The sequence below is a fragment of the Rhipicephalus sanguineus genome, chromosome 2 (assembly GCF_013339695.2).
Source record: "Rhipicephalus sanguineus isolate Rsan-2018 chromosome 2, BIME_Rsan_1.4, whole genome shotgun sequence".
Taxonomy (NCBI): Eukaryota; Metazoa; Arthropoda; class Arachnida; order Ixodida; family Ixodidae; genus Rhipicephalus; species Rhipicephalus sanguineus.
In genome coordinates this window covers 7,520,970-7,548,320 of record NC_051177.1, presented here as the reverse complement: position 1 = coordinate 7,548,320, position 27,351 = coordinate 7,520,970, and the positions used below count along the sequence as shown (strand labels likewise).

The 27,351-nt window shown below is 47.3% G+C and overlaps 1 protein-coding gene across 1 annotated transcript in view; it reads right to left on the bottom strand.

The window, feature by feature from the left end:
• The window catches only part of LOC119381037 (Bardet-Biedl syndrome 7 protein homolog), a 793,778-nt gene that overhangs the window by 370,534 nt on the left and 395,893 nt on the right, over window positions 1–27,351 (bottom strand). Inside the window, exon 6 of the mRNA XM_049412187.1 lies at window positions 14,714–14,786. Within this exon, the coding sequence (XP_049268144.1) occupies window positions 14,714–14,786 (73 nt within the window). The remainder of the gene's footprint in view (window positions 1–14,713; window positions 14,787–27,351) is intronic.

The window sequence follows — 27,351 nt, the reverse complement described above, 5'->3', positions numbered from 1 at the left end:
ACCGAGCGTCTAAATAAGACCATCGCCGACATGCTGGCCATGTACGTCGACGTTGAGCACAAGACGTGGGACGCCGTCCTTCCGTACGTGACCTTCGCTTACAACACGGCCGTCCAAGAAACGACGCAGATGACGCCGTACAAGTTGGTCTACGGAAGGAAGCTGGCGACGACGCTCGACGGCATGCTACCCAACGTCACTGACGAAGAAAATCTCGATGCCGCCGCTTACTTACAACGGGCCGAAGAAGCTCGACAGCTCACCCGCATGCGCATCAAGACCCGGCAGCACACCGACAGCCGTCGCTACAATCTTCGACGACGCTTCGCGGAGTACCAGCCCGGCTACCATGTCTGGGTCTGGACGCCAATACTACGACGCTAACTGAGCGAGAAGCTTCTGCGACGATACTTCGGACCGTACAGGGTACTTCGACGTCTCGGCGCACTCGACTACGACGTTGTCCCCGACGGCATCACAAACTCTCAGAGGCGCCGAGCTCGACCCGAGGTCATGCATGTGGTGCGCCTTAAACCGTATTATCCTTGTTAAAGCACCTGATGACTCTAATGTTTGCTTGGTTTATTAGTTTTCATTAGTATTTCATGTATTCCTTTTCTGTTTTTAAGCATTGAGACGATGCTTTTTCAGAGGGGGGCCATTGCCGCGCGTCTTATTTTTCATGAGTGGAAGCTTCACCCACAAAGATTGTGGGCAAAGCGCTGCGGAGGCCGTGCCGCGATGTTTAAGAAGCTTCGCGATTGCTTTAGAACGTTCCGTTAAGATTGTGAGCCGCACGCGGATGTTCCAGCTTTGTCGAGAGATAACGCCGCCACCAGCGATATCGCTGGAAAGTTCGATAGCGTCTGTAAAAGCCGACGCGCTTGACCGCTTGTCAGTTGATTGACGGACGCTGCTTTGTTCGCCGCAATCCGTGCTCATTGTGCATCACTTGTAAAGTGATTATTTCGTTTCTTGGCACAAGTTCGCAAAATAAAAGACTCGTTCTTATCCTGCTGACTGCTGCCTTCGTCCACGTCACGACCACGTGACAATCCTTGTATGTCTCGCCGAAGTCATCGCTACAAACAGCAGGCGGGCAACGGAAGATAGGGGTCTGCTTGAGCAAATGAACTTCTCGTTTATGGTGGGCGTGCCATGATGGTGCCTCAAGGGGCGTCCAGGTGGAAGTGCCGCAGGCAGTATACGTACATTGCATAAACCACCGCCTCAATCTAGTCATCGTGGATGTCTGCAAGGCGATAAAACCGGTGAGGAATTTTTTTCTCTCTTGTGGAATGCCTCTATATGTTCCTAAGTGGATCTGCCGTTCACTCCCTGTGCGCAGATGTCCAAAAAAGGTTGTCTTTGTCCAGGGGCGTAGCCAAGAAATTTTTTCACGGGGGGGGGGGGGTTCAACCATACTTTATGTACGTTTATGCGTGCGTTAATTTTTGTATGTGTGCGTGTTATATGCGCAAGCAAAATTGAAAATTTTGAGGGAGGGGGTTGAACCCTCCTACCCCCCCCCCCCTTGGCTACGCCCCTGTGTTTGTCATTGACAGAGCTGCAGCGTCTCGGCGATACGCGATGGACCTGCCAGATAGCGTCTTGAAGAGCTGCAATGAAAAGCTTTCCTTCAATACTTGTATGTCTCGCCGAAGTCATCGCTACAAACAGCAGGCGAGCAACGGAAGAAAGGGGTCTGCTTCAGCAAATGAACTTCTCGTTTCTCTTCCATTTAAGCCTATTTACCAAGGTATTCAGCCGCCTTAAGGTTCTTTCGGACCTACTGAAAAGTAGAGAGTGCAATCTTAGTCAGGCATGCATCATGGGACGCACAGTCAGACGAGTTCTCCGAACTGAGAAATTTGCAGAGCGCGTATGACACTGTGTGCGCGCAAACCTGCAGTATGTCTGAGGAGAACGGGGTGCCCCAAAAGGAAAAACAGAGAAGCACCTTCCACTCCATTTAGAGCAGTTTGTATTGAGTGAAGGACAGTCCGTAGAAGAAGTGTCTCCAGATTCAAAGGAAGCATTCAGAGTCAAAGTTTTTCTACCCGTTTTGGACCACCTCATTGCGTAACTGACTAGGCGGTTCACGGAGAACATTGATCTACTCTGCGGAGTCAGCGCCCTCTACCCCCAGCGTGAGAATTTGATGGACATCTCCTTACTCAAGCCTTTCGCTTAGCACTATGCATGCGACTTCGACAGCGTTGAAGCTGAGTGCAAGTTGGTAATAAAACTTCAGCGCATCGAAGCCGAAAGGAAGTACAAGACAGAAACATTGATGCAATTGGCGACTGTCTTGGGAGAGTATAAGCTAGCCTTCCACGAACTGCACAAGCTAGGTATTATTGCTGTGACGATACCGGCATCGTCATCATCTTGCGAGCGCACATTTTTGTGCCTTCGAAGACTGAAGACTTATCTTCGCAGCAAAATTACCAACAACCGTCTGAGCGACCTAGCTGTGCTTGCGGTCGAGCGATCTCTTGCCAATAAGATAGATCTTCAGCGTCTTGTTGAGATATTCGATGCTGCGCACAGTAATCGACGTATACGTGTGCACTAGTATGCTGGCATAATGAAACCCTATCGTACCTTTTGCGGTGCATTCATGGGAAAATTGTTCGGGCACGGGTACACAGGAGTGAAACCTACACCGGTATCAGAACACCCGCTTCACCATCGAATAATCCCCGCCGTTGTTTGTGGTGTGCTGTCACAGCGCAGGCATTGGCACCTGTGGTAGCGACGAAATCTTCGAGGACATTCTCGGTCATTGTCCTCGCTCTGAAACAAACTTCAAAGGGTGCTGTCCGAGGCCGCGTCGATGGCCTAGCTTGACTGATGAACAGTGTATAGTCGGAGAGCTGACATTTGCGCTTCCGAAAGCTGGTCTACTGTATAGCCAGATGTGAAATGACTGACATGCCTATGCGTGATCTAGTTTTACAAATCTGTCCTCTCTTTATTTTTGTTACTCTTTTGTTACATAGTTTTTTGTTATTCTTCTCCCATTTCCAACGCCTTGGACGACCAAGCGGCGCAAGAAGGGTGTTTTAACTTTTTTTGTAATCTAGTGCGTATTTAAGAAACTTGGAATTGACATTAGCCTTACTTAGTGGTGTTAGTTATCTCTGATGCTGTGAGACTACTATTTCGAAGCTATATTGTGATATAAAGTTAACTGGTGTTATTTTATTGCTGCTGGTTACCTGCTTTATTTTCTTAATTTGGTGCTGCTTTTTGTGTATGCTCTGTTCGATGCAATGTATTGGTTTTCATTATATTAGCAGAAGCACTACTGTGTAAAGCTAAATAATAATTTCTATCTTATACTGCGTTGCTCGAATATCTTATTTACACTGACGTGTTTAGAATCTGGGCTGTCAGCCCAGTCAAACTGTTGTTGACATTTCAGCAACCGAACAATTGTATCCTATTGTGTTCTCGAAGATTGTAGTGAATGTGCATAACTAAATGTTAGCTTTTGCTTTTCGCATCCTTTGATTGGTAGCTGACGCAAAGCACAGTGAAGGGGAACAGCGCAGGTACCCACTGCTAACAGGCACACAGAAGACAAACGCAGCGCTGACTTTCAACAAAATGGTTATTTCGCTTCTGCACAGCTATTATACTGAATACTTCACCAAAAAGTGATCGTAGCTGCGCACAGCTTCTTCTCAAGTCGCTATCGCCCTGGCAAACTATCAAGAAAGCTCAGCTCTTTATCACACAAGGCTACACTGACGGGCAGCTAATGCAATTTTACCCCGTACGTAATTTGGCGGGTGCCTCCATTATTTATTTTGTAAAAGTTTACTTAGATCGAGATAAAGTCTTGCAGATAATATTTTATCTCGATGTAAGTAAACTCCTCAAGTCATAAGGTGATGTAAGCTTACATATAATCACCGAGGCAGGCGCTGTCTGGATGACTCATGGGAGAAATTGCAATAAACAGAAGCGTTGGGGCTGAGCAATGATTGGCATCTATTGATCATGCGCGGCTTCGATATCTATTACGTTGAATTTACCTAAGCCACCGTGCATGTTTACCACCGTGCATGTTTATTGGAGTGATGAGCGACTGAAGGAAGCGTATGAGTCATGTAACAAGATTTATAACTCGGACTTCCAATCTAATAAGTCAGGCGTTTATAAAACAAGAGAGGAAATAGTAAGGGAGGAAAACATAGTGAAAACACAGCGCGTAAGCCCCCCCCCCCCCGAAGGAACTTGCTTTTCGTGGCTACCCCCCCCCCCCAGTAAAAAATCCTGGCGCCGCCCCTGACATTAACGAGCGTCGACAGCGAGTGCTTAGGCAGATTCAGGTTTCGGTGCAACGAGAGAGACGCCAGCAAGCGGAACGCATGCCCACGTTCACGGCTAAAGCTACGAACTCTGCCTCTTGCGTTCCTGAAGCGCTGTGTGGCATATGAATGAGCACACGCGTAGGTTGCCCTGTGACTGGTGATCAGCGCAAACCTTTGCGTTTCTCTCCTCAAATGACGACGCTTTGAATGAGTGCCCATCGAGTACCAGTGCTATGTGCTTCCTGATGCCGGCTTTGCCCGTGAGTCAGCATATGTTGTGTGCATTGTATGTTAACTACTTCAACCACCACAAGAGTTATGTAATGATTTTTGGCGTTAGCTATCGGGATGGATATGTGGCACTAGGCGTCAACGTGGGTGCATCCATGTGAAACGGTGCTATAGCTGCCAAAGATTAATAGACATTGCAAGCTCTCATATACAAATGTACGATAAACAATCAAATAAAGTTCCGTGAAGACACGGTTCACTTTCATGTTAAACCGATTCCTATGATGTAGGGAGCAGCCATGATTATTTTTTTCATGTCTACTTAGAAAACTAGGCAAAATGCATGCGTGTTCGGTTTTACACTAGTCTCTTAATGCACAACTAAACCAATGAAAATTGACTTGTAACTTAAAGGGACCATCAACTGATTTTTCTCGAGCCAGTTTTTACGGTGCGACAGGAAGCTTACCCTTCGTAGCGTCTGTAGCTGCAGTAGTTTATCCTAAAAGCACGTAGTTATTTCATAAGCAGTATTTTTCGATCTGAAAGGCTCCAAACACGCATGAAGGCTTGCTCCAGCAACGCTGAGAATTGATAGCGATGCCGCTAGCCCTTGTGAAAGCTGTCGTTGTTCTGCTTTCGCAGGAGTTACTGTAGCTATGCTTAACCACCTTTATTTTGAGCTTTCCAACCATATTTGAAAATAGCAAGCTGTTACAATGAGAAGAGGTGGCTTTATACACCTTCTTGGTATTTGTACAGCGTTGTGTGCGCCTGCGCCCAAGGTTGCCTGCGCCTGTGTCATGGATGGCTTGTCCCGGCATGGGATCATTACGCCAAGCGAAGGCAGTGCCACTTTGTTGCATACAACTAACGTAGGCCTATATGTACATTTTTATGGAGTAATGTCTTTCAATATAAAGAAATGAACAATATTTCAGTACTAACAGAAAGTAATCGAACGCATACGCCAATCAATGGTCACGTGACCGGCTTCATCGGACCGTTTATGATTTTGCCGCTAGAGGCGCCAAAGGTCATTTTTCGCGACTTTCAATGAAGAAATAAAAATATAAATCCACCTCTCACGAAATAAACAGGGTTGGTTTGAGTCAGTGCGACGGACAATCTTTCCATCAGTGCAGCCATCTCATTTCATGTTCAGGGCAGATGTTGCTCCCTTTAAGCAGTCCAAAGTGAACCCTCACAAATTTGCGAGCAGGTAGCTTCACGCTCCGGTGCCTCCTGAAATAGTATGCTGCGCCAAAACGCTTAGTCGTGGCGCGTCGTGTCTTGAAGAATACTGCAGCACTACGACGATACCTGCTTTCCTGTTTTACTAGCCGCACATGAACCGAATAATCTGGATTAAATCATTATTGGGAATATTGGAGCGTTAGAATTTCACTGCAGATGGCACTACTGCCAAAAGATCAACGCCAGCGCTTGTGGATTGGGTGCTGCAATGCTACAATTCACCTGCCAAGGGGGGGGGGGTCGAGTTCCTCCTTAAAAATAGAAGGGCGGCGGAGGCGGGCCCCCCTGGCCCCCCTGACTTTAAGCCCTGACCACGGTGTAAGAATATACTCAGGTGATGACACTCTTCCCCCAACGCATGGGAAACCGCAATCCACGCGCGTCCAGATAATGTTCGGGTTCTTATCAGATGACTTGCAGTTTCATCGGCGCCGTCTTGGAGGGCGCTACGAAAAGCGGTGCAGTCGTCTCCATAGCAACGCGCATGCTGCTGATAACGTGCATTTTTTTTGTGCCATTTTGTTGGATAATGTGCATCCGCCAAGCGGCGTCGAGGGCGAAATCGAGAGAGCAACAGGCGAGGGCACGGCGAGCGCGGCGGCGATGACGCAGCACCACCGTGATTCGGCTACTCGCGGGCGCTCTCCGCCTTAAGCCATTAGATGGCGCACCGTTCAACGGACCGACGACCGAACATTTTCTGGCCGCTTAGGCGCGCGCAGTGTCAACACCTGAATATTCTTACACCGTGGCCCTGACTTATGTATAGCGGCGCCTTCAGTGTAACAGTGGGGCGCAGCCGAAGGGATTACTGGAGGCGTCCTTGCGAAACTTGCGCGTAACGCAGTGGTGCAGGAGCCGGATAAAGCTGGTGGTGCTCAGGCATGACCTCCGTGATTTCCTGCTTAATCGCTGGGCGGAGGGGATGGAGAAGTTTTGTTGACGGCTGCTGAACGTGAGCAAAGCACAGCAGAGAGAACTGCCCCGCGATTTCCTCGGCACTGTTGAAACTTGGGCTTGTTGGTTGGTACATACTGACGACGAAAAATATAGTATTGAATGTACGGGGACACAAGAAGCGAACACACAACACAGGCGCTAACTTCCAACATAATGTTTAATTCCACATTCGCCTATTTATATCGCCCGAGTAAAATATCACATGAGATATTACCACGTTCGTTTCTTATCACTTTTTATATTCGGTTTTCGCCAATAAACACTGTCAGCAACGCTCAGCGCCAACCGCGCCTCATTGTTCGAGAAGCTTCGCGATTATTGTAGATTGTTTTGTTAAGATTGCGCGCAAGACGCGAACACTCGAGCTTATTCCAGAGCTTTCGCGACAACCAGCGATAACGCTGGAATATTCGACGTCACATGTATAAATGCCGACACGCTTCACCGCTTCTCAGTTTTTTGACGGTCGACGCTCTCTCCGCCGCTATCGGTGTACTGCGTTTATTCCTGTAGCTTGACTTTCCTTTTCGCGGCCACAAGTTCGCGGCCACAAGTTATCAGTTATGCTACCCGGTCGCTGTCTAAGGCTGAGGCCAACTGCTCCACAACAGAGAAGGACTGCCTCGCCATCATCTGGGCTACGTCAAAGTTTCGCCCGAACCTCTACGGCAGGCCCTTCAAAGTTGTGAGCGACCATTATGCCTTGTGTTGGCTAGCTGACTTGAAGGACCCTTCACGTCGCCTCCCACGGTGGAGCCTAAGACTTCAAGAATTCGACATCACCATCGTGTACAAGTCCGGAAGGATACACTGCGATGCAGACTGCTTGTGTCGTGCTACTGCTTGCCGACAGGGACTTAGTGAGAAGTTTCTTCGACGATACTTCGGACCGTGCAGGGTACTTCGACGCCTCGGCGCACTCGACTACGAGGTTGTCCCTGACGGCATTGCGAACTCTCAGCGGCGCCGTGCGCGAGCTGAAGTCGTCCATGTCGTGCGCCTCAAGCCGTATTACGCGCGTTAGTCAATCTGAGGACTGTACTTTTGCTTTATTATTGCACTTTCTTGCTTGTGCCTATTGTTTTTTTACTTTCTTGCTTTATCGTTGTTATTTATTGTTGCGTGCATTGCCCCGCCCCCCCCCGTGTTCTGTTTTAAGCATCGGGACGATGCTTTTTCAGAGGGGGACATTGCCACGTGCGTTGCTTATTATCACTTCTGCTGTATTCGGTTTTTGCCCACAAACACTGTCAGCAACGCTCTGCGCCATCCGCGCCTCATTGCTCGAGAAGCTTCGCGATCAGTGTGGATGGTTTTGTTAAGATTGCGCACAAGATGCGAACACTCGGGCTTATTCTAGAGCTTACGCGACAACCAGCGATAACGCTGGAATATTCGACGGCACATGTATAAATGCCGACGCGCTTCACCGCTTGTCAGTTTATCGACGGCCGACGCTCTGCTCGCCGCTATCGGTGTACTGCGTGTATTCCTGTAGCTTGACTTTCGTTTTCCCGGCCACAAGTTTGGACAAATAAAGAGTTTTATCTTGGACACGTCGACTGCTGCCTTCGTCAACGTCACGACCTCGTGACAATATGATGTGAAGAAAATTAAATTCTTAGAAAAGACGGTTTTTATCACTTAGGATAAGCGATGGATTGCTGATGCACACAGAATCCAGGGATGAGATAGCCTCAGCCTCAGCAACCTCTCTAGTAAGCCTGTCATGTATTCTTTTCATTGCTGTACATGCGTTCAAGTGCGGTGCGCAGCTGCAGGATTTACAATGAATGGCTCGCCGTCCACCCTGGCTATTTTTAACGTTGTTACTGTGCTTCCTTAATCTATCATTAAGGCTACGGCCCGTCTGTCCGATATATTGTTTGCCACAGGAAAGCGGGATGCGACATACTACGCCTATTGTACAAGAAACAAATGCAGTTTGATGTTTTTTATCACAACCGTTCAGTTTGCCGTTGCGGTAATGAAGCCGACAAAGGCTAGCCAACTTTTTGGGAGCCGAAAAAGCTATCCTAACTTTGGAACGCTTAGCTGATTTGCTTAGATTGTGCGAAATCTTGCCATGATAAGGTATGACAGCTAAGTACTTCGGTTTCTAAACACAGTGCTGCACTGCACCTTCCGGATTCCGAAGCTTACGAAGCAAGCATTCCGCAACAGAAGTTTGAACGTGCAGAGAGTAACGTGTTTTGGACAATCTGTCCGACCGTTTGTGAAAGCTTTTTGTGATTTCATGCTCATCACTTACTTAGGGCATGACGAAAACAATCGTCGATGATGCCTCTTTTGACTAGCTTGGAATGAGCGGATTGGTACGGTAGGACAGGCTTGTTCATACGTGGTTGACATGCCCAGCATATGCGGTTTCGATGAAAAATGAGGAGTATATCGAGGAATATGATGGCATTGCTGTCAGATAATTCATGAGTAAGGGTCAAGGGCTAAAAAGGCTCAGAAAATTGCCAAATAATTTGTGCCACACATTGCTCGTCTGCAGCTGGGTCATTGTTTAACAAAACAAGGTAGTCGTCGACATAACGGAACACTTTTTTACCTTCGAGTTATCAAGAGTTAGACTAATCGATCTGTCTATTCTACTTAAAAAATGTCGTTTAGAATCGACGCTATACATGATATGATCCGATACAGATCCCGTCCTTTTCAATAAAAGGCCTGTCATCCCACAAAATGTAGGTCGTCTTTAGGTAAAATGATAAACGTTCTAAAAACTCTTTGACAGGAACACCCCACTCGGTTTAATAATAATATCTGGAGTTTAACGTCCCAAAACCACGATATGATTATGAGAGACGCCGTAGTGGAGGGCTCCGGAAATTTCGACCACCTGGGGTTCTTTAACGTGCACCTAAATCTAAGTACACGGGCCTCAAGCATTTTCGCCTCCATCGAAAATGCAGCCGCCACGGCCGGGATACCCCCCACTCGGTTTGAAATCTAACACAGCCAAACAAATCTATGCACTCTTCAGCCGCGAGAAGCAAGTGATCATGGGTTATTGAATAGTGTGACATGAATTTAGCTGTTGAATGCGCAGCCACGCACGTGTTATAATGGCGCAACAGAAGATGCCGATGAGCGTCCCTCGCGCGAGTCAGTCGGCCGTAGCACTAGCTTCAGCTTCCTGGCGGGACCCGTGTTTCCCGACCAAGTGTGCAGCAACTGAAGACTTGAGCCCTGGGGCCGGTGCCCACGGCGTCGGCGTGTTCCGGTGCGGCCGAGCCGTGTCCTGGGCCGCTACTGTGCTGAGCGACGTCCAGACCACCCCGCCGGGCCTTCGTCCCGACGCACGCCTGGACCTTCGGTGACAGCATCGCCGCGCGGCCGCCGTGCCGTGAGTGTGCGAGTGTACCGTCGCCGCGCCGATGATTCTACTCACTAGACGTAGACTGAAGTGTGTGTTATGTGTACGTGCTTCTGCAACGTGCTCGTCAGTTCCGTTCCGCGTCCAGAAAAGCCTTTATATTTCTTTGAGACCTTCTTTGTGTGCATGAGGCCTGAACCCACTAATAACATCACAGGTCTGTCGCATCGACTGAAAAACCATAAACATGGTCATCGACACATGTTTTCACAAAATTGATGACTTGACTGGAACCTTTAACTGTGAAGGGATCATCAGTATCTAGTCGGTTCAACTGTTCCCGCAAGAATACAGAAATTGATCTTTTGCATGTTTCACGTTCTGAAACGATAACCCTAAGAGGCACATTATTTTCGTGGGTCTTCGCGCTAAAGAACACTCTGAGAATTTCTTATTTACTCTTTGTGATGGCACTGACAACGCGGGGGAGGTTTAGGTCTTTGCACAGCTTTTTTGCTTCCGTTTTAAATTTAGAAATGCGGACGTGCTCGCGAGAGGAGAAAACAGAGCTTACGGCAGTGTGAGCTTTCGATCCAAACAGTCCAAGGGTCAGGATGGCGAAGCCTCCTTCAGCGGGAAGGACGGCCAAGGAGTTTCCTTGAGGAAGGCCTCAACTCTCTTCACTAGTACCTTGGATCCAGCTCGTCTGGAGCTGGAAACGGTATCGACACCTTCCGAAATGGAGTGTGCTTGCTCCTGTTCGGGCACATGACGCGAAACTTGTCGCACCATCGCGAGAAGTCTTAGGTTCTACAGCAAAGTTGGGCTGGAGACTTAAAGCACGGAGGATGTCAGGAGGCACGGTGATCTGTACAGGCACGTGAACTGTCGGCTTTGGAGCGGTCTCATTTTTGACGACGCCGGTGCGTAGCAGCGGCAAATGTATATGTCCCCGTTCATTCAGCGCTGTATTTTTCGTCGTCGATTTCCTCGCGCACGAACCACTTCACCTCTGCGAGCAACGCGGAGTGGTCGGATATGGTCGACAAGCCAGCGAGCTCGGCGTCGCGTGATGGAGAGCGACGGGTCATCGACTGCTGCCGGCGCCGCTCCTCATAGCTTTGGCACAGCGTTAGGACCTCTGCCACTGTGGTGGGGTTTTTGGCGAGCAGCATCGTGAAGGCATCGTCGTTGACGCCTTTCATATAGTGCGTGATCTTGACAGATTCCGTCGGCTTTCCTACACAAATCGAGGATGTCTTCGATGGAGCTGGTGAAGGGTTCACCGGCCTGCTGTGCTCATTAACGTAAACGCTGTTCAGCCTGCAGCTTACGAACGGCAGGGCGGCCAAACACATTGATAATGGCGGTCTTGAAGTCGAACCACGTCGTAAGATGCGATGCGTGGTTGTTGTACCACAAGCCTGCCAGACCCGCGAGGAAGAAAACCAAGTTGCTGAATTTTCCTGTTTCGTCCCATTTATTCCGGACACTCACGCGCTCGTAAACCGCGCGCCAGTCCTCCACGTGAGTACCAATTGCGCCAGTGAATACGAGGATACGAGGGACGCACGGGACATGTGGTCGGTGCAGGCGGAGGCATCTGCTGGGCGGCGTCCTGAGGCACGGTAGATGGCAGGGTACGGGATCGAAGATCCAGGGGCATCGAGTGGGCTGAAGTTGTTGTGAGGGCACAGCACACTCCACCAATTTGTTAAAGCGTTTATCTGACGGCACTCAGCGGAAATACGCAGTAGTGACAGTCAGGGCAAAAGCATGGACTCTGAGCGCGAGTGGCATTCTTTCAGGAAGGAGCCGAATAGGATGACTCACTAGAAGCCGATGGAGAGCGCACCCCATCACACAGTTCCATGGCGTCGCTACACTTTTGCGAGTTGACGAGGTACCTACTACGCAGCCGTAAGGCAACATTTGCGCAGCTGCACACATTGTTGGTGCCTTTGTTGATAATAATAATGAATTATGCCTGATTGCTTTGTAATTGGTGGGCAGTTGCGCATGTCACATTCTGTGACGCCTTGTGTGATTCTGCTCTTCTGCCGCGCAATATGACAAGTGTTTATTGCACTCCTCGGACTATACCACACACATACAGTGTTTTCTTCCGTTCGAAGTATTTGGGAGCACGGCTCAGTAGTAGAACATCTGCTTGCCACGCAGAGGTCTTGGCTTCGATTCCCACTCGAACAAAAAGTGTTTTCAATTTCCTTTGCCTCGAATTTTTGTGTATTTATATCGGAGCCGAATAGGAGTCACTGTCCATAGCAGAAAAGGCGCTGTCCTGTTCTTGCCTAGCATTGTTGTGCATCTTAATCATTACGGGAACTGTCGTATAGTCATGTCAGCAAAGCAGCGCACTGAGAACGATAAGTGGAGAGAGGCAAGATAGACCCGACACTCGCTGCGCAGCAACAACTGTCGAGGTTGTCCATTTAGACTAAGCCATGGTTCACAGTTGAGTGCCAAGTTTTCCATTTAGGCTTTACTTTACCTAGGCTGAAATTACACTACGTAGCTTCCGCCCATGTCCGTGTTGTACATGGCAAGTGAACCATCTGTTTTCATGGTAGAATGCATGCAGAAGGCTATGCAATGTTGTAACTATTTTGTAGGTGCAAAATTCATTATGTTTTTCCTCGGTTTCTGCTTTCTTCCACAGTTTCGAAAATCGCAGCAAGAAGACAAGCCCTGCCCCGCAGATTCTTCTATTAGAGCCAAACAGTACAAGATGTACTGCAAGCTCATCGTTTCTGTTCTTACGTAGCTCTTTAGGCCAACCCTCAAGCACCTAGGCATTTCATTAAAGTATATTTCCAGAACGTAATAAAATATTAATGTTAATAACAATAATATTATCTGGGGTGTCGTTTAAGAATGGCGTGACAACGAGGAAAACACTTTTTAAATACACCAACCCAAATGCTAGTTTGTTCGTGTTCGTGTGGATAAAAAGTATTTTCGTCTTCTGTGGCTACAGCGCCGTTCTTAAGTGATATATCCGTAATAACACGCCCAACTGTAAGTCCTAGTTAATATAAGGGTTTTACGCTCCAAACTGCAACTTGATTATGAGGGACGCCGTAGTGGAGGACGCCGGAAATTTTGGGCATTCGGTGTTCTTTAAAGCGCACCTAAATCGACGTAATACGGGCCTCTAGCAGTTGGCCTCCATGGAAAAGCTGCCGCCGCTGCCGGAATCTGATCCCGCGACCTTCGGGTCAGCAGTCGAGCACCATAAACACTAGACTACGTGGTGGCTGAAGCACTCGCTCAGGAGATTCTCGTTCAGCATTATCTGTCTAACGGGGTCCAACCCAAACTTGTTTACTGGGCTCGTGGGTAGCGTATCGATGGTGGAGACACACTTCGGTGCATTCTCACTCTGCTGCTTTCTTATGCGCACACAAGTCAGTTGACGCCCTTTCTGGGCGCGCTGAATGAGCTACCTCACATTGGAGCCGTGGAGCTCGTCGATGTCTTTACGCTCAACGAGGGCGTCTAGCGTCGTTTGAACACGTCGACCATAAGCAAGGCGAAACGGTGTGAAGTGTGGTCTTCTGCCTGGAAGTGTCGTGCGGAAACGTAATGCAAGGCACGATTAAGACGCTCCTTTTGTGCTGCTCATCCGATCTTGGCGATGCCAGCTTTTTGTGTTGTTTTGGTCAAGCCTTTTTTTTTCGAACATAGAGCGCAAAACGCACGCACAGGCCGCCCACATACGCGGACCAAACATGTACAGCCGTAGGTCTGAAAGTGGCAAGGCGGCGGCCTTTCGATGACTCGTGTGGCTCTGCTTGAAGATGCGTTGCAGAAACTTTGCCGTAGATTTGGTCCCTCGGTCCGTGAAAAGGAGTGATGGGTGGCCTTGTGGTGCATAAAAATACTTTGGAGCCATCACACTCAGTGAACGAGGGCGACCAGGACTCCCTTCTCTGCTCTCGTCGTCATAAGCGAGCTGGGGTGTTCTCAGAGTGCGCGGGCGAACCGTACCGGGCACGTAAGACGGCGTTAACGCGGTCGCCAAGACCACACTGACGTGTTGAAAGAAAAAGGCGCGAAAGGCGTACTGTTTCACTAAAGTTTTCAGCGCGTCACTTGATGTTGCGCTGCCTCTGGGCTGGGCCCACCTTTCACTGTTCCATGATGACAATACATTGCGTCATCATGACGTCACAGAATTTGGGGATTGGGAACACCATGTTGACATTCTACGATGACGTAATCTCTCTTACAGAGGATATCATGTGTTTCGTTTTGCGTTTGCCGACGGACGCGGACGCACGCCGAAAAATAGAGTAGGTGTGCCATTTACAGCGCCACTTTGAAAACTCCGGCAGATCCCACACACTGTGGGAATGGCTGTTTTGCGAAGTAGTCAGCGGGGAGTAGCATATGCCATTCTTCCGCTAAGAGAGAAGCGTTACGAGGCGGACCGACGTCCTTGAGTAAACTATGTAGTGGTGCTCGGGGGGGGGTTTACCAGGAACGTCGACTACACGTGACGTGTGATTTAACAGTCAACGTGATACACTATAGCCGAATGTGGCGTCCTTGCTAAATTCTGCTTGCTCACCTCCATCGCCCTGGTGGAGGCAAAGTGCTGTGGCAGGGCCAGACACTTCAATCTCCATCTGACATTGGGAATCCTGAAAGCAAAGGAACGGTTGAACAAATGAGAACACATTTCGACAATAAATGTCTTCGATGTGGCCATTATCATAGGACAAAGGCGAACGCGGAGTGTTGGGAGCTCAACTCTGAAACTGTGCTGCAATTAGGCAGTCGCCTCCTCAGCTTTCTTCTCAGTCACGCAGCTCGTGCTTTCAACGCAGAAACGAGCTGGCTGTGTTATTTTTTTGTTCATGGCAAGAGCTAAAGAATTCTTAATGCGTTACGAGTGGTCCAAATATTGAATCCCAATATTCTTACCATTGGCGGAAAAGCGAAATAGTCCATTATGAATGTATCAGAAAACTCCAACAGGTACCCCGCATTGCGGAATAGATTTCATGCGAAGCAGCCAACGCCGTATTTTTCCCCTTTTGATTCGAGGCAAGTGTTACGGGTGGAATCGGTTGTGTTGCAAATGGAGTAGCATATCTTGCCATGCAGACGGCTGCACTCGGGCGGTCAGTTTCCGTCAAGTCGTCCTCAGATTTCAACGGAAAAAGACGACACAGGAGCGGCAAGATTGCGAGACGCGGTTTTTCCAGAGCACGCCGATATCGAGTGTGCCATTCCAAAGCAGGGGAGGCCGAACGGAAAGCACTCCAACAAAACAACTTTTTTCGGGGCAACTGCGATAAAGATACGGTTTGCTCGCAACTTCAGCGATAAAGAAAAAAAAACATCTGTCGATAAGCACTGAACAAGCGTTTCTTTAAGATAATCGGCTGCTTTCCGCCCTTCCAACGGCCACCCTGCTTGGAAAGGGGAAATGTGCCTGGCAATCTGGATCGGCATGCTCGTGGAACAGCGCCGCGTGTCGCGATTTTGCGCTGCGGACACCGGCACTTGTTCTTATGTTTTTCCTTGGATGTACATAGTTCTCCTGTTGCATTACTATAAAAGTGGACAGGCAACATTGCAACCCACGACTAGCGTTGTCCCGAAGCGCTAAGTACAGGCGTGGCTTTGTGGTAGACTACCGTGCAGGACAAATGCCTACTCAAGAAAAAAGCGAGTATTGGGGGAGTATTTTTGTACTACAACAATAATCGTCATCTGGCTTGCTCTTGTTTCCTTTCTTGAAACCCGGTTCTCGTCACTTTCCTATCAACAATGCTATGTCACGTGGTGATAACGCGAGAAAGTACGCGCGGTGGATGGCGAGTTGTGTGTTGGTAGCAGAAATACTCCCCAAATACTGGTTTTTTCTTAGAGTGTAGGTTCGATTCCGCGTCGAGGTCTGCTCTTTAACAGCGCCGCTCTTAAGCCGTGTGTAAACTGTGTGTTCTAGACAAAAAATTCCGCGGAGTGGTGATGTCTCTTGACGTTGCCTGCAACGTGGCGCCTGCAGTGCGCGTTCGTTTCACCAGATGCAGACACGGCTACCCCAGTACTGCCAGCATAGAGTTTCCTATAAATACACTAGAGGGACTCTTGCGCTAATGTCTATGAAAGCTTGCAACGCATGGCGCTCAGCCATCATAGGAATGAGGGTAGTACAACGGATTTGCTAAACTCCTTCTTTTGGCTCCGCTTGGCTCGCGTGACCTGCATCCGCTTTGCGCAATACGAAGTTCAGCAAAAGGCAGCGGTTCCACTTCACCCCTTTAACCTCTTTAGGCTCACCAATTTAAATCTGGTCACGAAGTTCACGGGGGTCATTATTTTATCCGAAATGAATGCCAATACAGAGCCAATAAACAAAGCCACAACTGCGTTCGAAGACGTAAGCGCGAATATAGGCAAATCGTGTGCTACCCATCATTCCCATGGTGGCTGAATGATCGCAGTCCAGGAAGTTCCCTCTCGGTAATTGTAGAAACTCTATGCTGCCAGCTGCGCGCTACTGCGCACGCGCCGTGACGTCATCCCGGCACATGTGCGCTCGCCGCCGTACACTGTGCATGGCTTTCGCCGCACTTCCGTTAAACTCCTTTTTGGGACAGAAAACAGCGCTAGACGAAGACGGAGGACACAAACACGGCGTGTCCTCCCGTGTTGTTCTTGTTCGAGCGCTGTTTCTTCGTTCAAAAGCAGTATGTACCAACCAGCCTAATCAAGACGTTTAAAGGCTCTTTATATACGACTTTCGACGCGAGCGCGCGTGAGGACGTTGTCCACGTGCTTTCGTCACGCCGAGCCGGCGACCCTACGCCAGGCGCAAATCGGTCTCCGCTACAGTCGGCCGGCTCCAATGCGCCGGTGCGATCGCATCTCGGGAGCGCATGCGCAGTTAAGCGATGAACGCGCGAGCCACCTGTCGAGAACCGACGAAACAGCCGTTCTAGAAAGACAGGGCGGCAAACACGACACAAGTTAGTGGACACAAATCACTTACTTTAGAATCGTTTTTTTTTTCAGCCAGAACACATAAGAACGAGATTCCGTTTCGAGCAATCGTTTCAGAGCAAGGCACCTGGCAAGTCGCTGTATCTAGTTATTTGCAGAACTGCTTAACGTCTTTGAGTTTTCAGACCCTTTTCGTATGCGTAATTCTCAGGCGCTAGTTCAGTTCCTCTCAGAGGAGAACCCCGGCTGTTGTAAGGCTTTTAGTATGGATATTGAAGACCTGTATTTTCTTTGCCGCACGAGGACTTGTAAAATGTCTTATTGAATGTATTAACGAACAAGGGCACCAGACGGTTTTCACGATAAATTGGTGTTTCTACCGGGGCATTTCTAGAAATCCTTTCCATGATTTAAAGTCGACGCTGATAGGTGGAAGGAAGGCGTTATGTGCAGAAATCAGGGAATGTATTGGTTATAAAGTTGCCCAGTTCTTAGTGATTTATACCTTAGCAAGACTGACAATCTTTTGGAAGGCGCGTAGGTAATTCGGTTTAAAAGGTTTTCGTTATGGGACGACTACTTGATTTTGATAGTGATGAGGACTTTGAAAAGGTGGCAACTTCCGTGAGCGAAAATATGAATTAAATGGAGGAGGCTGAGCTTTAATAAAGAGGTTCCTCAGATAATGGAAACAATTTCAAGAGATTTCCTTAACGTTCCAGAAGAACCACGTGTGCTGGCATATTCTCCTAGGTCTCGAAACCGCTGTTAAATTTTTCGTCGAAGCACTCGAAGGTTGTAAAAAACGGCATCGCCATGTCTTGCCTTAAGTCAGCCCTCACCAAGTCGTGTGAGCACAAATGAGTGATAGCTTTAACGCACAGGTTACACGTCTTTTAGATGTAGGGTATCCTCGTGATGCAGTGGCCACGGTCGCTGAACGTTTAAAAAAAATAATAATAATATCTGGGGTCTAACGTCCCAAAACCACGATTTGATTATGAGAGACGCCGTAGTGGAGGGCTCCGGAAATTTTGACCTCCTGGGGTCTTCAACGTGCACCTAAATCTAAGTACACGGGCCTCAGACATTTTCGCCTCCATCGAAAATGCAGCCGCCGCAGCCGGGCTTCGATCCCGCGACCTTCGGGTCAGCAGTCGAGCGCCATAACCACTAGACCACCGTGGCGGGGCGAACGTTTAAAGAAGTCTATTGTGTAAGCCGAGCATGGTTGCAGAAAGCGATAGGAAGAAACGTGTCGTAGGTAAACCGTACATTCATCGCGTATCTCACAGGCTAAAGAAAGTAGGAAACTAGATACGGCGTTAATGTTGTTTTCACGGCTGCCACTAAGCTAGGTAAGATTGTGCCGCTGTGCGAGGAAGAATGAGCGAGTAAAGGACAAGAAGCGGACCGACATTTGTTTCGTAAAAACACACCAACAAATTCACTGATTGCCGTACGAGTGTGGTGTATAAGGTCCCTTTCAGCTGCGGCCGCTTCTACGTTGGACAGACTAACCGATGCATCAACCAGAGCTTGTTGGAACATAAGAGATCGCGAACAGGTGGCTCACCTTCTAATCTATCTTTACATTGTCGAGATTGTAAGTGCACGCCAAAATTCGATGAATGCGCAGTGTTGTACCGGCATAGAAATAGAAGAAGAAGAAACGCGCCTGATGAGTGAAGCATGACATGTCGAGAATAGTGTAGCGCATGCGTGAGCCAACCGCGATTAACTTGCATAAAGATGAAAACAATGCCTTAACAGTTATCTTCCACGTAGACCGCCACGCGTGCCGGATTGATAGGTTCGCCTGTTGCATGGGCATGCGCAGATACGTTTTCGTGCCTTCTTTCTTTCAGCCGTGTGCGTCTCTTCAGTTGTTAGTCGGCATTTGTGGTGTCCGATCATTTCTTGTGTCCGTGTTGCACGCCCTGTCTTTTTAGAATGAATATACCAACTAGCTCAGCTCTCTGTTATTCGAAACAGCCGCGAAGCAGGTTCCTGTATAGGGAACCAAAGCTCAAGTTTGCGGCGCGACGACAGCGCCGCGCCAGCCGCGCTGCGGCTCTGTCGGTCAACACTGAACCGTCGCGCGGCCGACTCAGCCCCTTTCACGGTAGCGGTAGCGCACGTGCGCTCGCGTTCTTCTCTCGGTGCGGGTAACTGTGGGGCCGTCAGCTCGGCACGTTGAACCGAGAGGCTTGCTGTGCGAAGCTGCGCATTTCCACGAGGCAGAAGCGACCCGCGGAAGCGCAAGCGTGGTCCGAAGTATTGCGGTTTAGTGGCCAGCCACAACAGTGCAGACAAGGCACACGATTCACGTGTAAACTGTATTGGTTCCCGGGCGTGTCGCACGAGAAATAAAGGCGGCAAGCGTGGATAGCTGACAGCGCTGTCTCGCTTCTTTTTGGCTGTCTGAGTTCATCGCTTTCGTTCGTTCCGACTACCTGAATCGGTAAGTAACGGGGCGCATGCACGCAGCGACTACAGTAATGATTACTCGCTGTCTTCTCGCATTGTTAAAGTCCAGTTACGGTTGTAGGTGAAGCAACTTTGTGTTTGATTCCCCGTGCTCGTGAGACCTACCCGTCGTTGTTGAACGTTCACATTCGCGTTATACCGTTAGCATTGCGCGGTTGGTTGAATTCAACTGAACTCCGCACATTGTCAGAAGTTCGGCGCCTGTATTTCACGCGTCGGGAAGGCTGCTTTATCACGCCGGAACGGACGTCTGTGCATTTCAGCAAGCTTTGACATCGTTCTGCAGGTTTGCTTGTTTTTGTCACTTTATTGGGGTGATATATATTTAAGCCGCTAAATATAACTGGCACTTCATACATGCTTTGCAATTGCAACCTTGAATTAACCACCTTCTGACTTTGTGCGATTTTCTAGCCGCGTTCACGCAACAGGTTTTATACTCCTGTCAAGTCGGTATCATAAAAAGAGACTGCAAGCATGACGCGAGAGCCGAAAAAACGAGGCGAGCAGTTCATCTTGCTTCACAGGGTTGAAGCTCAGCTAGCTGCCTCGCGTCTAATCGGCGGGTGATTCTCCAGCGGCACGGAGGACTTGACTCTAACCTTCTCAGGAAGCAGTGCCATGGCCGTATAATCTTTTTTTCGCACGCCGCAAACGTTTGTTCACGAAAGTACACGGCTGCTACTGTAAGCATGCCATATCAAAACAACAATCATAGATTCGTAGTCCACGCCGCAGAACATCGATAGCGTGTACGGCTTCATTCGGAGTGCATGTGGACCATTATTCATCTTTAACGTGACAGAATGAGACTTACCTCGAGGTATACGTCCTACACGGTGTAATCGCGACTTGGGAAATGCATTTCGCTTTGAGTCGGGCGTGGTTGTCGTCGATCGTTGCTCTTCACCGTTAACGTGATTGACGAGCTTTCTCATTTTATCAAGTTCGCTTTGCGGAAGTGCCAGTCAAGCTTGAAGATCCTTTTGAAGCCGCACTGCACGCGGTACATTGTGAGACGCCGCAAGTGCACCGCGAGAGCTCTGCACGTGCACGGAAGCGAGCGGCAACGCGGTGGCGAGAAGGGAAAGCGCTCGCTGATCACGCCCCAGTTTCTCTTTTTCTGCCAGAGATGGCGCTGCCTGTCAGAGAGCAGCAGCGCCGCTAAGCGTTGCTTGGAAGCCTATACGCGAGTGCGGCGCGTCCGGCGGGAAATGCAGCAGGGTGTACTATTCAGGGTGCGTTGATGCCCGCGCGCTCCGCTGAGGGCGAGGACGCGTGTATCCGAAACATATCCCCTAGGATGGCTGGGGCCCATACTGCGCCGCTATTGGCCGGAGATGGTCACGTGACCTACACGCACTTCCGGCAGTTTTTTTGTTTTGTTGTTGTTTTACGCAACATGCGGCGTCCTAAGCGAAGCCGCGCCCGCCGTAGAGATCAACGCTTCTATATAGTTCTATAAACGTTGGTAGAGCGACGCCGATATGTTTGGGCTTTTGGGACGGCGGCGTTTTATGTCCGCTGTCGGCGGCGTGGATGACGCGGCACTTGTACGCCTTCGGATGTTAGCTGTTTTAAGGTAAGTAGTTGTCTTACCTGGGGTATTTACGCTGCGGTCTTCTGTTCCGCGCGTAATCTACATGTGTTTCAAAGTTGCAGTCTTTTGTGACGGGGTGCTGCTTCTTGCTATACCGCACGTTCACCCAAGAGTCCTTTGTCATCTTTTCTTATGACGCGATGCACCGCCTTCCAGCTTTCGCGCTGTATAGTACCACTGCTTATGAAACGCATAGTAGCGGTTGGAGCCTTGGCGTTCTCTAGATACAAGTATACTCAATTAGGAAGGACACTTAATGCGCATAGCGGGTGCTCCCCCCCCTCCCATCCCTTTTTTTTTAACACAGACTAGTGGGATGCTGTCAACATTTAGCAGTAAAAAATACACGGTGAAGCTAAATCGTCTTTCGAAAATAGTAACTTAGCCTGTCCGATTATCTCTTCGCCAATCCGTAAAATTTCACAGCCGTCGATCACTCTATCACATTAAAAGTAGGGAGCGCAGTTCTCCTTCTCATAGACTGATGGTTAAACTAACGTCCAAAAAGTTTTGTGCTGTTTTGAAAAATTGAAATAAGAAGCAGTAAACGGTACATGCCAGCTTCAATGCATATCTCTGTCATGTTGAATCAGACATGCAGTGCAAGTAGTAGTGACCACTGTTGCCCATGCAACATCAATATTGAGAAAAAAAAAGTGTATTATTGTGAAACAAAAGTTGGTTATTGAATTCAAAAACATAATTGGACAGTACAGACACGCATGATATTTGCAGACACAGTTATTAGAAATATTGTACACATTCCTTTTATTACTGTCACTGAACATATTACACATGAGTGCTGCTGATACAGATATGAGAAATGAACTGCAAATATGTTTTGCATGAAAAAAAGAACTGCGAGGAAGCATAGTGAAATGACAGACAGTATGAAAAGACAAAGACGAAAGGAGACAGACATGTGCACTCATAAAAAAAAAAGAAACGCTCTATATTTCATGCACTTCTGAAAATGAAATAATTTGCGAGTCAGTGCACACGTCTGTCTCCTTCTGTCTGTGCCATTTCGCGCCGTTTATCATTTCGCTGTGCTTCAAAACCAACTAGCCCACAAACAAGCATTAACTGCAGGAAGCTTTCCTAGACTGTGACATGTTTTGAAAGAAATGACTGTGAGAGAAGAGTACTTCACAGTGCATGTCATCCAAGACATAATGTCATGACCACATTGAAAGGACACTTCCGGGACCCTATTTAAAATACTATGTTAGACGACAAGGCTGAAGATCTTTTACTTGAAGCAGGATTAGAACACCACAATACGTGAAGCGGTGTTAAATTTTGGAACAAACTGTGTGTTCTAATACCTTGAAGAGATGCCATAAAATTGCACCAGAACACCATTCACAGAAAGACATGTGCTCTTACCCTTTTCTTAAATAGTGTGTTCCCTCGTCCGGTTGATGCAATGCATGGTCCACCCGATGTAGCTTTCTTTATGGTCTGTCTGCAGCTTAGAGTTAGTCTTAATCGTTCTAGTAATTTTCTGCGTGGTATCATGTTGTTCAGCAAGCATCAACCTCCCCCAAGAAAATGTTTTTGAACATCAGTCTTGCCTTGGAGGTAGCACTAGGCATACAATACAGCTTGGTAAGCACAGATTTGAACCTGAAAATCTGATTTATTTATTGATTTATTTGTTTGTTTGTTTTAGTTATCTCGTACGTACTGTCGGTCTTGGGCTGAAGTGAATATAAAACGATGCAAGAATAAATGAAACAACATGAGAATACATAAGAGAAATTGTCGTGTACGGAACCTTACTGCTGCATGTGACAGCACTCGGCACTGCACACGACAAAGTAATGTTAAATGGCATAGCTAGTTTATCAAAAGCAAGCAAAGAATACTATTACACACCTAGTTGATCAGAAACAAGAAAAAGAGATATGAGAGGAGAAATCATAGCAAGCAGTACGAGATTGTATCTGAAAAAATCACATACACAGCATCTTAATGTCGTCGCGTATGACAAGTAAGGCTACTTAAAAGCTACTTAAACAGCTACTTAAAACAAACAAAAAAGAATTACTGCATATCAAAGGTGTATGACAAGTGTAAAGAAGGCCGCGAAAACTATTAACGGGAACAATCGAATGCACTCAAGAAAAACCAACTAATTCGGCATTGAGACACCTCGGCAGGCAGATCCTTTGAAATACGGGTACTACTGCGAATGAACATGTTTTGTGCCGATATTCGCTGACCTTCATTGGATGAAAGGCCCACGTTTGCCACTTCTGTACTGTTGGAAAGCACTGTTTCTTATATGCTCCTAGTTCTGTTGATCTATTCCTACTATCTATGTCAACCATTATAACTCTGGATTTCAGTAGGCTAGGGACTAAAATTTCAAAAAGATTAAGGCAGGATCTGCAGTATAATGTAATTCTTTTTATTGCTTGTCATTAAAATGAAATTACCAACAGGGACATGCCCAGCACGAGGTCCTTTCAAATGACGTGGTCTAATGTGTACTTAGGGATGTGATCAATTGTAACCAATTTTCCGCAGCTTCTGGAGCAACTAAAACCTCACTTTCGAGCAGGAAAGCAGCCTTTCGGAGCAGTTGCCAGTCACGCATTTTCTAACACACATTTTGTCGCTAAACACGAGTAGTTTACCATGTTTAACAGAATAAATGTATGCACACATGCATGTATACTTGTCTATGATGTCCCAAAAGGTGAAATTAACCCACAGCGTCTCGACTTTCTGTTGACAGCCCTAGATTTCTATATATCCATGACATCAGGCTGCCCGACATTTCCTTGTGATACACATCTCATTTGCTAATCAGTAAGGCTTTCCCTGATGCTTCAAGATGCATAAGTTTTCCACTCATATACTGTTTACTATCAGAAAGAACCAGCCTTGTGATGACGCCTGTGCTTTCAATGCAGCCTAGGCATTCGAGTTAAGTGGAGAAGTACATGCTGTCGCACTTTATGGCCAGACTCGTTAGGCTTTTGGTTCCTTTGCATTTAATAAATAATTGGTATATTGTAAATTCAAACAATGAGCAACATGAAATTTGCTAGAATGAAAGGTTTCGCATTTTATTTAAACAGGTTTTCTTAACTTGCACTTTTGCTGAAAAGTATTTGTATTGTATTTCACCGTGCTATCCCAGCAAAATCCCGCCGCCCACTGCAGTGGGCTGACATTGTTTATAAATTCTGTCCATTGTATGATATTAAAACTTCAGTGACCTGCATAAATCCGTTAGAAGTCAGAAGAAATAGCAATCAAAATCAAATTTTTTCTAAAATTACCGAACTCGAACACCATGTTTTAATCACATGTGCATACTTCTTACTGTAGTTAATACAGTCAGTCCTCACATAAAAGACTGGAGTCACACAAAAACTTGTAAGTCTGTGCTTGTTTGTCTCACTTCCTTCTTAGTCTCCTGCCCCAACAGTCAATTCAACCAAGATGAACGCTCACCAACTAGCCCAAATTTCTACACTGCTTACTCATGATACATAGCAACTTCAGCTTCCACCTCCCACTTCCCAGTGTTGCGGTCTGGGTCAGTACAACAAACTCTCATACAACCTTACAGGTTGCATGAGATGGCGGCAAGCACTGTGTTCATGTCTTTGCTGCTCAAGGTCGTCACAATGGGCAAAGTTGTAGTACAAATGACGGGTAGGTATGAACATTATTGCTGCAATTTACTTGCTCATCACCATTAACTCAATTTAATACATATGCAGACCCTCGTTGGTGTTCGCCCAGCCGTACGTACTTTGCTAACAGCCGCCCTACTGCTCGTTCACCGTCACTCCAACCACGCCGCTATTCCATGCTGACCAACTAAGTATCATCTCGGACGGAAAACGAGATCATGCAGCTCCTAGAGGTAGTGCTGCGTCATTTTCGACTGATCCCAATCCTCTGTTGACACTCCCTACGAACAAGAACCTAATAGAAGTGCATGTTGTCAGTATTTCTTTCACGGCATTAGTCGATACTGGAGCTCAGGTGTCCATAATGAGTGCTCTCTCTGTCGCCGACTCAAAAAAGTACACGTCTGCTATAACTAAAGCCGCACACGTCACCGATGGTGGAACTGTTGCCGTCACTGGGATGTGTACAGGTTGAATAAGCATTGCCGGCCACCATGATCCCGTCTATTTACAGTGCTCAACAATTGCTCTCACGACCTAATAATTTTGCTTTTGTGTAAAAATATTTGAAGAGGAAGACCTTAGAAAGTTTTTGGTACTGGGAAAGCATAGAACGACCCTGCAGTCTGCTGTACGCAGTTTTTTTTAATTGCCTTTGTCTTGCTCCTATTTTTACTTTCAGCAGAGAGCCAGAAGACTGCACTGGAAACTCCATTCGACACCATATTGCAGAACATACAGTGATGTGACCCCAGGCCCCCGAGTATTTTCTGACATTGTTCCCACTATTGCAATAAATGATGAGATGACACACACTCTACTAGAATAAATGCAGTTGTCGTGCGCTTACAGCAAATAACTTCTTCAAAGTCTAATTTGTTTTGTGACTCATTTATGTTGCTTCCCCAACACCCACCATTATTCACAGCCAGGATACTAACTACCAGATGGACTGGTCCCACCCATGAAAATGTCATAGCTATTAGCAACCACAGGAGATATACTTTTGTAATTAGAGCACAGGGTTTACGAAAGGACACAGTACTGCAATTGAAGGACACAGGTCTGCAATTGAAAATACACTGTCTGACCTTGGAGTCACTGAAAAGTAAGTAGTGTCTGTGGCCCAATCTAAAATGAGACATGGGACAACTTAGTTACAAGATTCCTTGAGGAAATTCATTCTGTATGTGAATCTAGCAGTACAAATACAAATGAGGCTTATGAGAGCTTTGTTCCTTTATTAAAATATGCTTAGTATAATGCTTTACATTTCACATGGTAAGGGCTCCCAAGAAAGGTAGAAAGTCGTGGATTCCTTGTAATTCTCTGCAAATGTTTCATAAGAGATGCTTCCATATGTCATGAGAAAAAAGGACTTTAACAGTATTTTGGCAATGAACTAATGCAGATATAACAAAGTGCTTGAATCGAACTGAAGATGTGCAGATTAGAACCTCTACCACAAGGTAGTGCTCTAGTTGAAAGACGTGACGTGCAAACATAGACACACGAGAGAAGACATTGCAATCACCGCCTAACAACTGAAAAGGCACACAGTGGCCGAAAAGAAAGTACCTAGACACGAAACTTATCTGCGCATGCCCAGGCAAGATGTGATACCTATCAGTCCGCACACGTGGTGGTACACGTGAGAGATAACCGTTCAGACATTTAATTTCTTTATGGGCGTTAACTGACGGCTGGCTCACGCGTGCACTACCATTATTATTTACACGCCATGCCTGAACTATCAGACGTGTTGCTTCATTCCTGTGCCTGTAGAAAACTGCGCATTCATCGAATTTTGTCGTGCATTTACACTCTCGACAATGTCAAGATAGATGCATGCATCATTAACTTGCATAAAGCAGAAATAAAAATCCTGAACAGTTATCGATAGGTATCACCTCTTGCCTGGGCCTGCGCAGGCAAGTTTTTATGTTTACTTTCTTTTCCGCCGCTATGTGTCCGTTCAGTTGTTAGTCGGCGTTTGTGGTGTCTTGATATCTCTCTCGTGCCCGTGTTTGCACGCCCTGTCTTTTAACATGAATGTGAACTAGCTCAGCTCTCTCTTATTGTAGTGCTCATGCCGATTTGTCTCTTCCTGAATGAATGTCATCCAATTCATTATAAGTAACATAAAAGCATCAAATCTGGAAGCATTCTTAATCTGTATTTCACGCCTGTCATGTCATGACAATTATAAAGCGCCTTGTTATCCATAATAAAAAACACAAGGGCCTTTTAGGAAGCGTAACACGAGTAATGCATATTTCAAACCAGGACCGTACGCAGGAATTTTTTTCGAAGGGTGTTCGTGTGTAGAACGGCTAACTGCGGCAACTGGTGGTCGCTGTGAAGGCATGGAACTATTTTAGTGTCACACGAAAAGTTAAAGCACGAAAAAATTTTGGGGGGTGTCAGAACCCCCTCAACTTCTCCTTAGTTACGGCCCTGCTTCAAACCCCCGTTCATATATATGTCTAATAAATACACTAGTGCCAA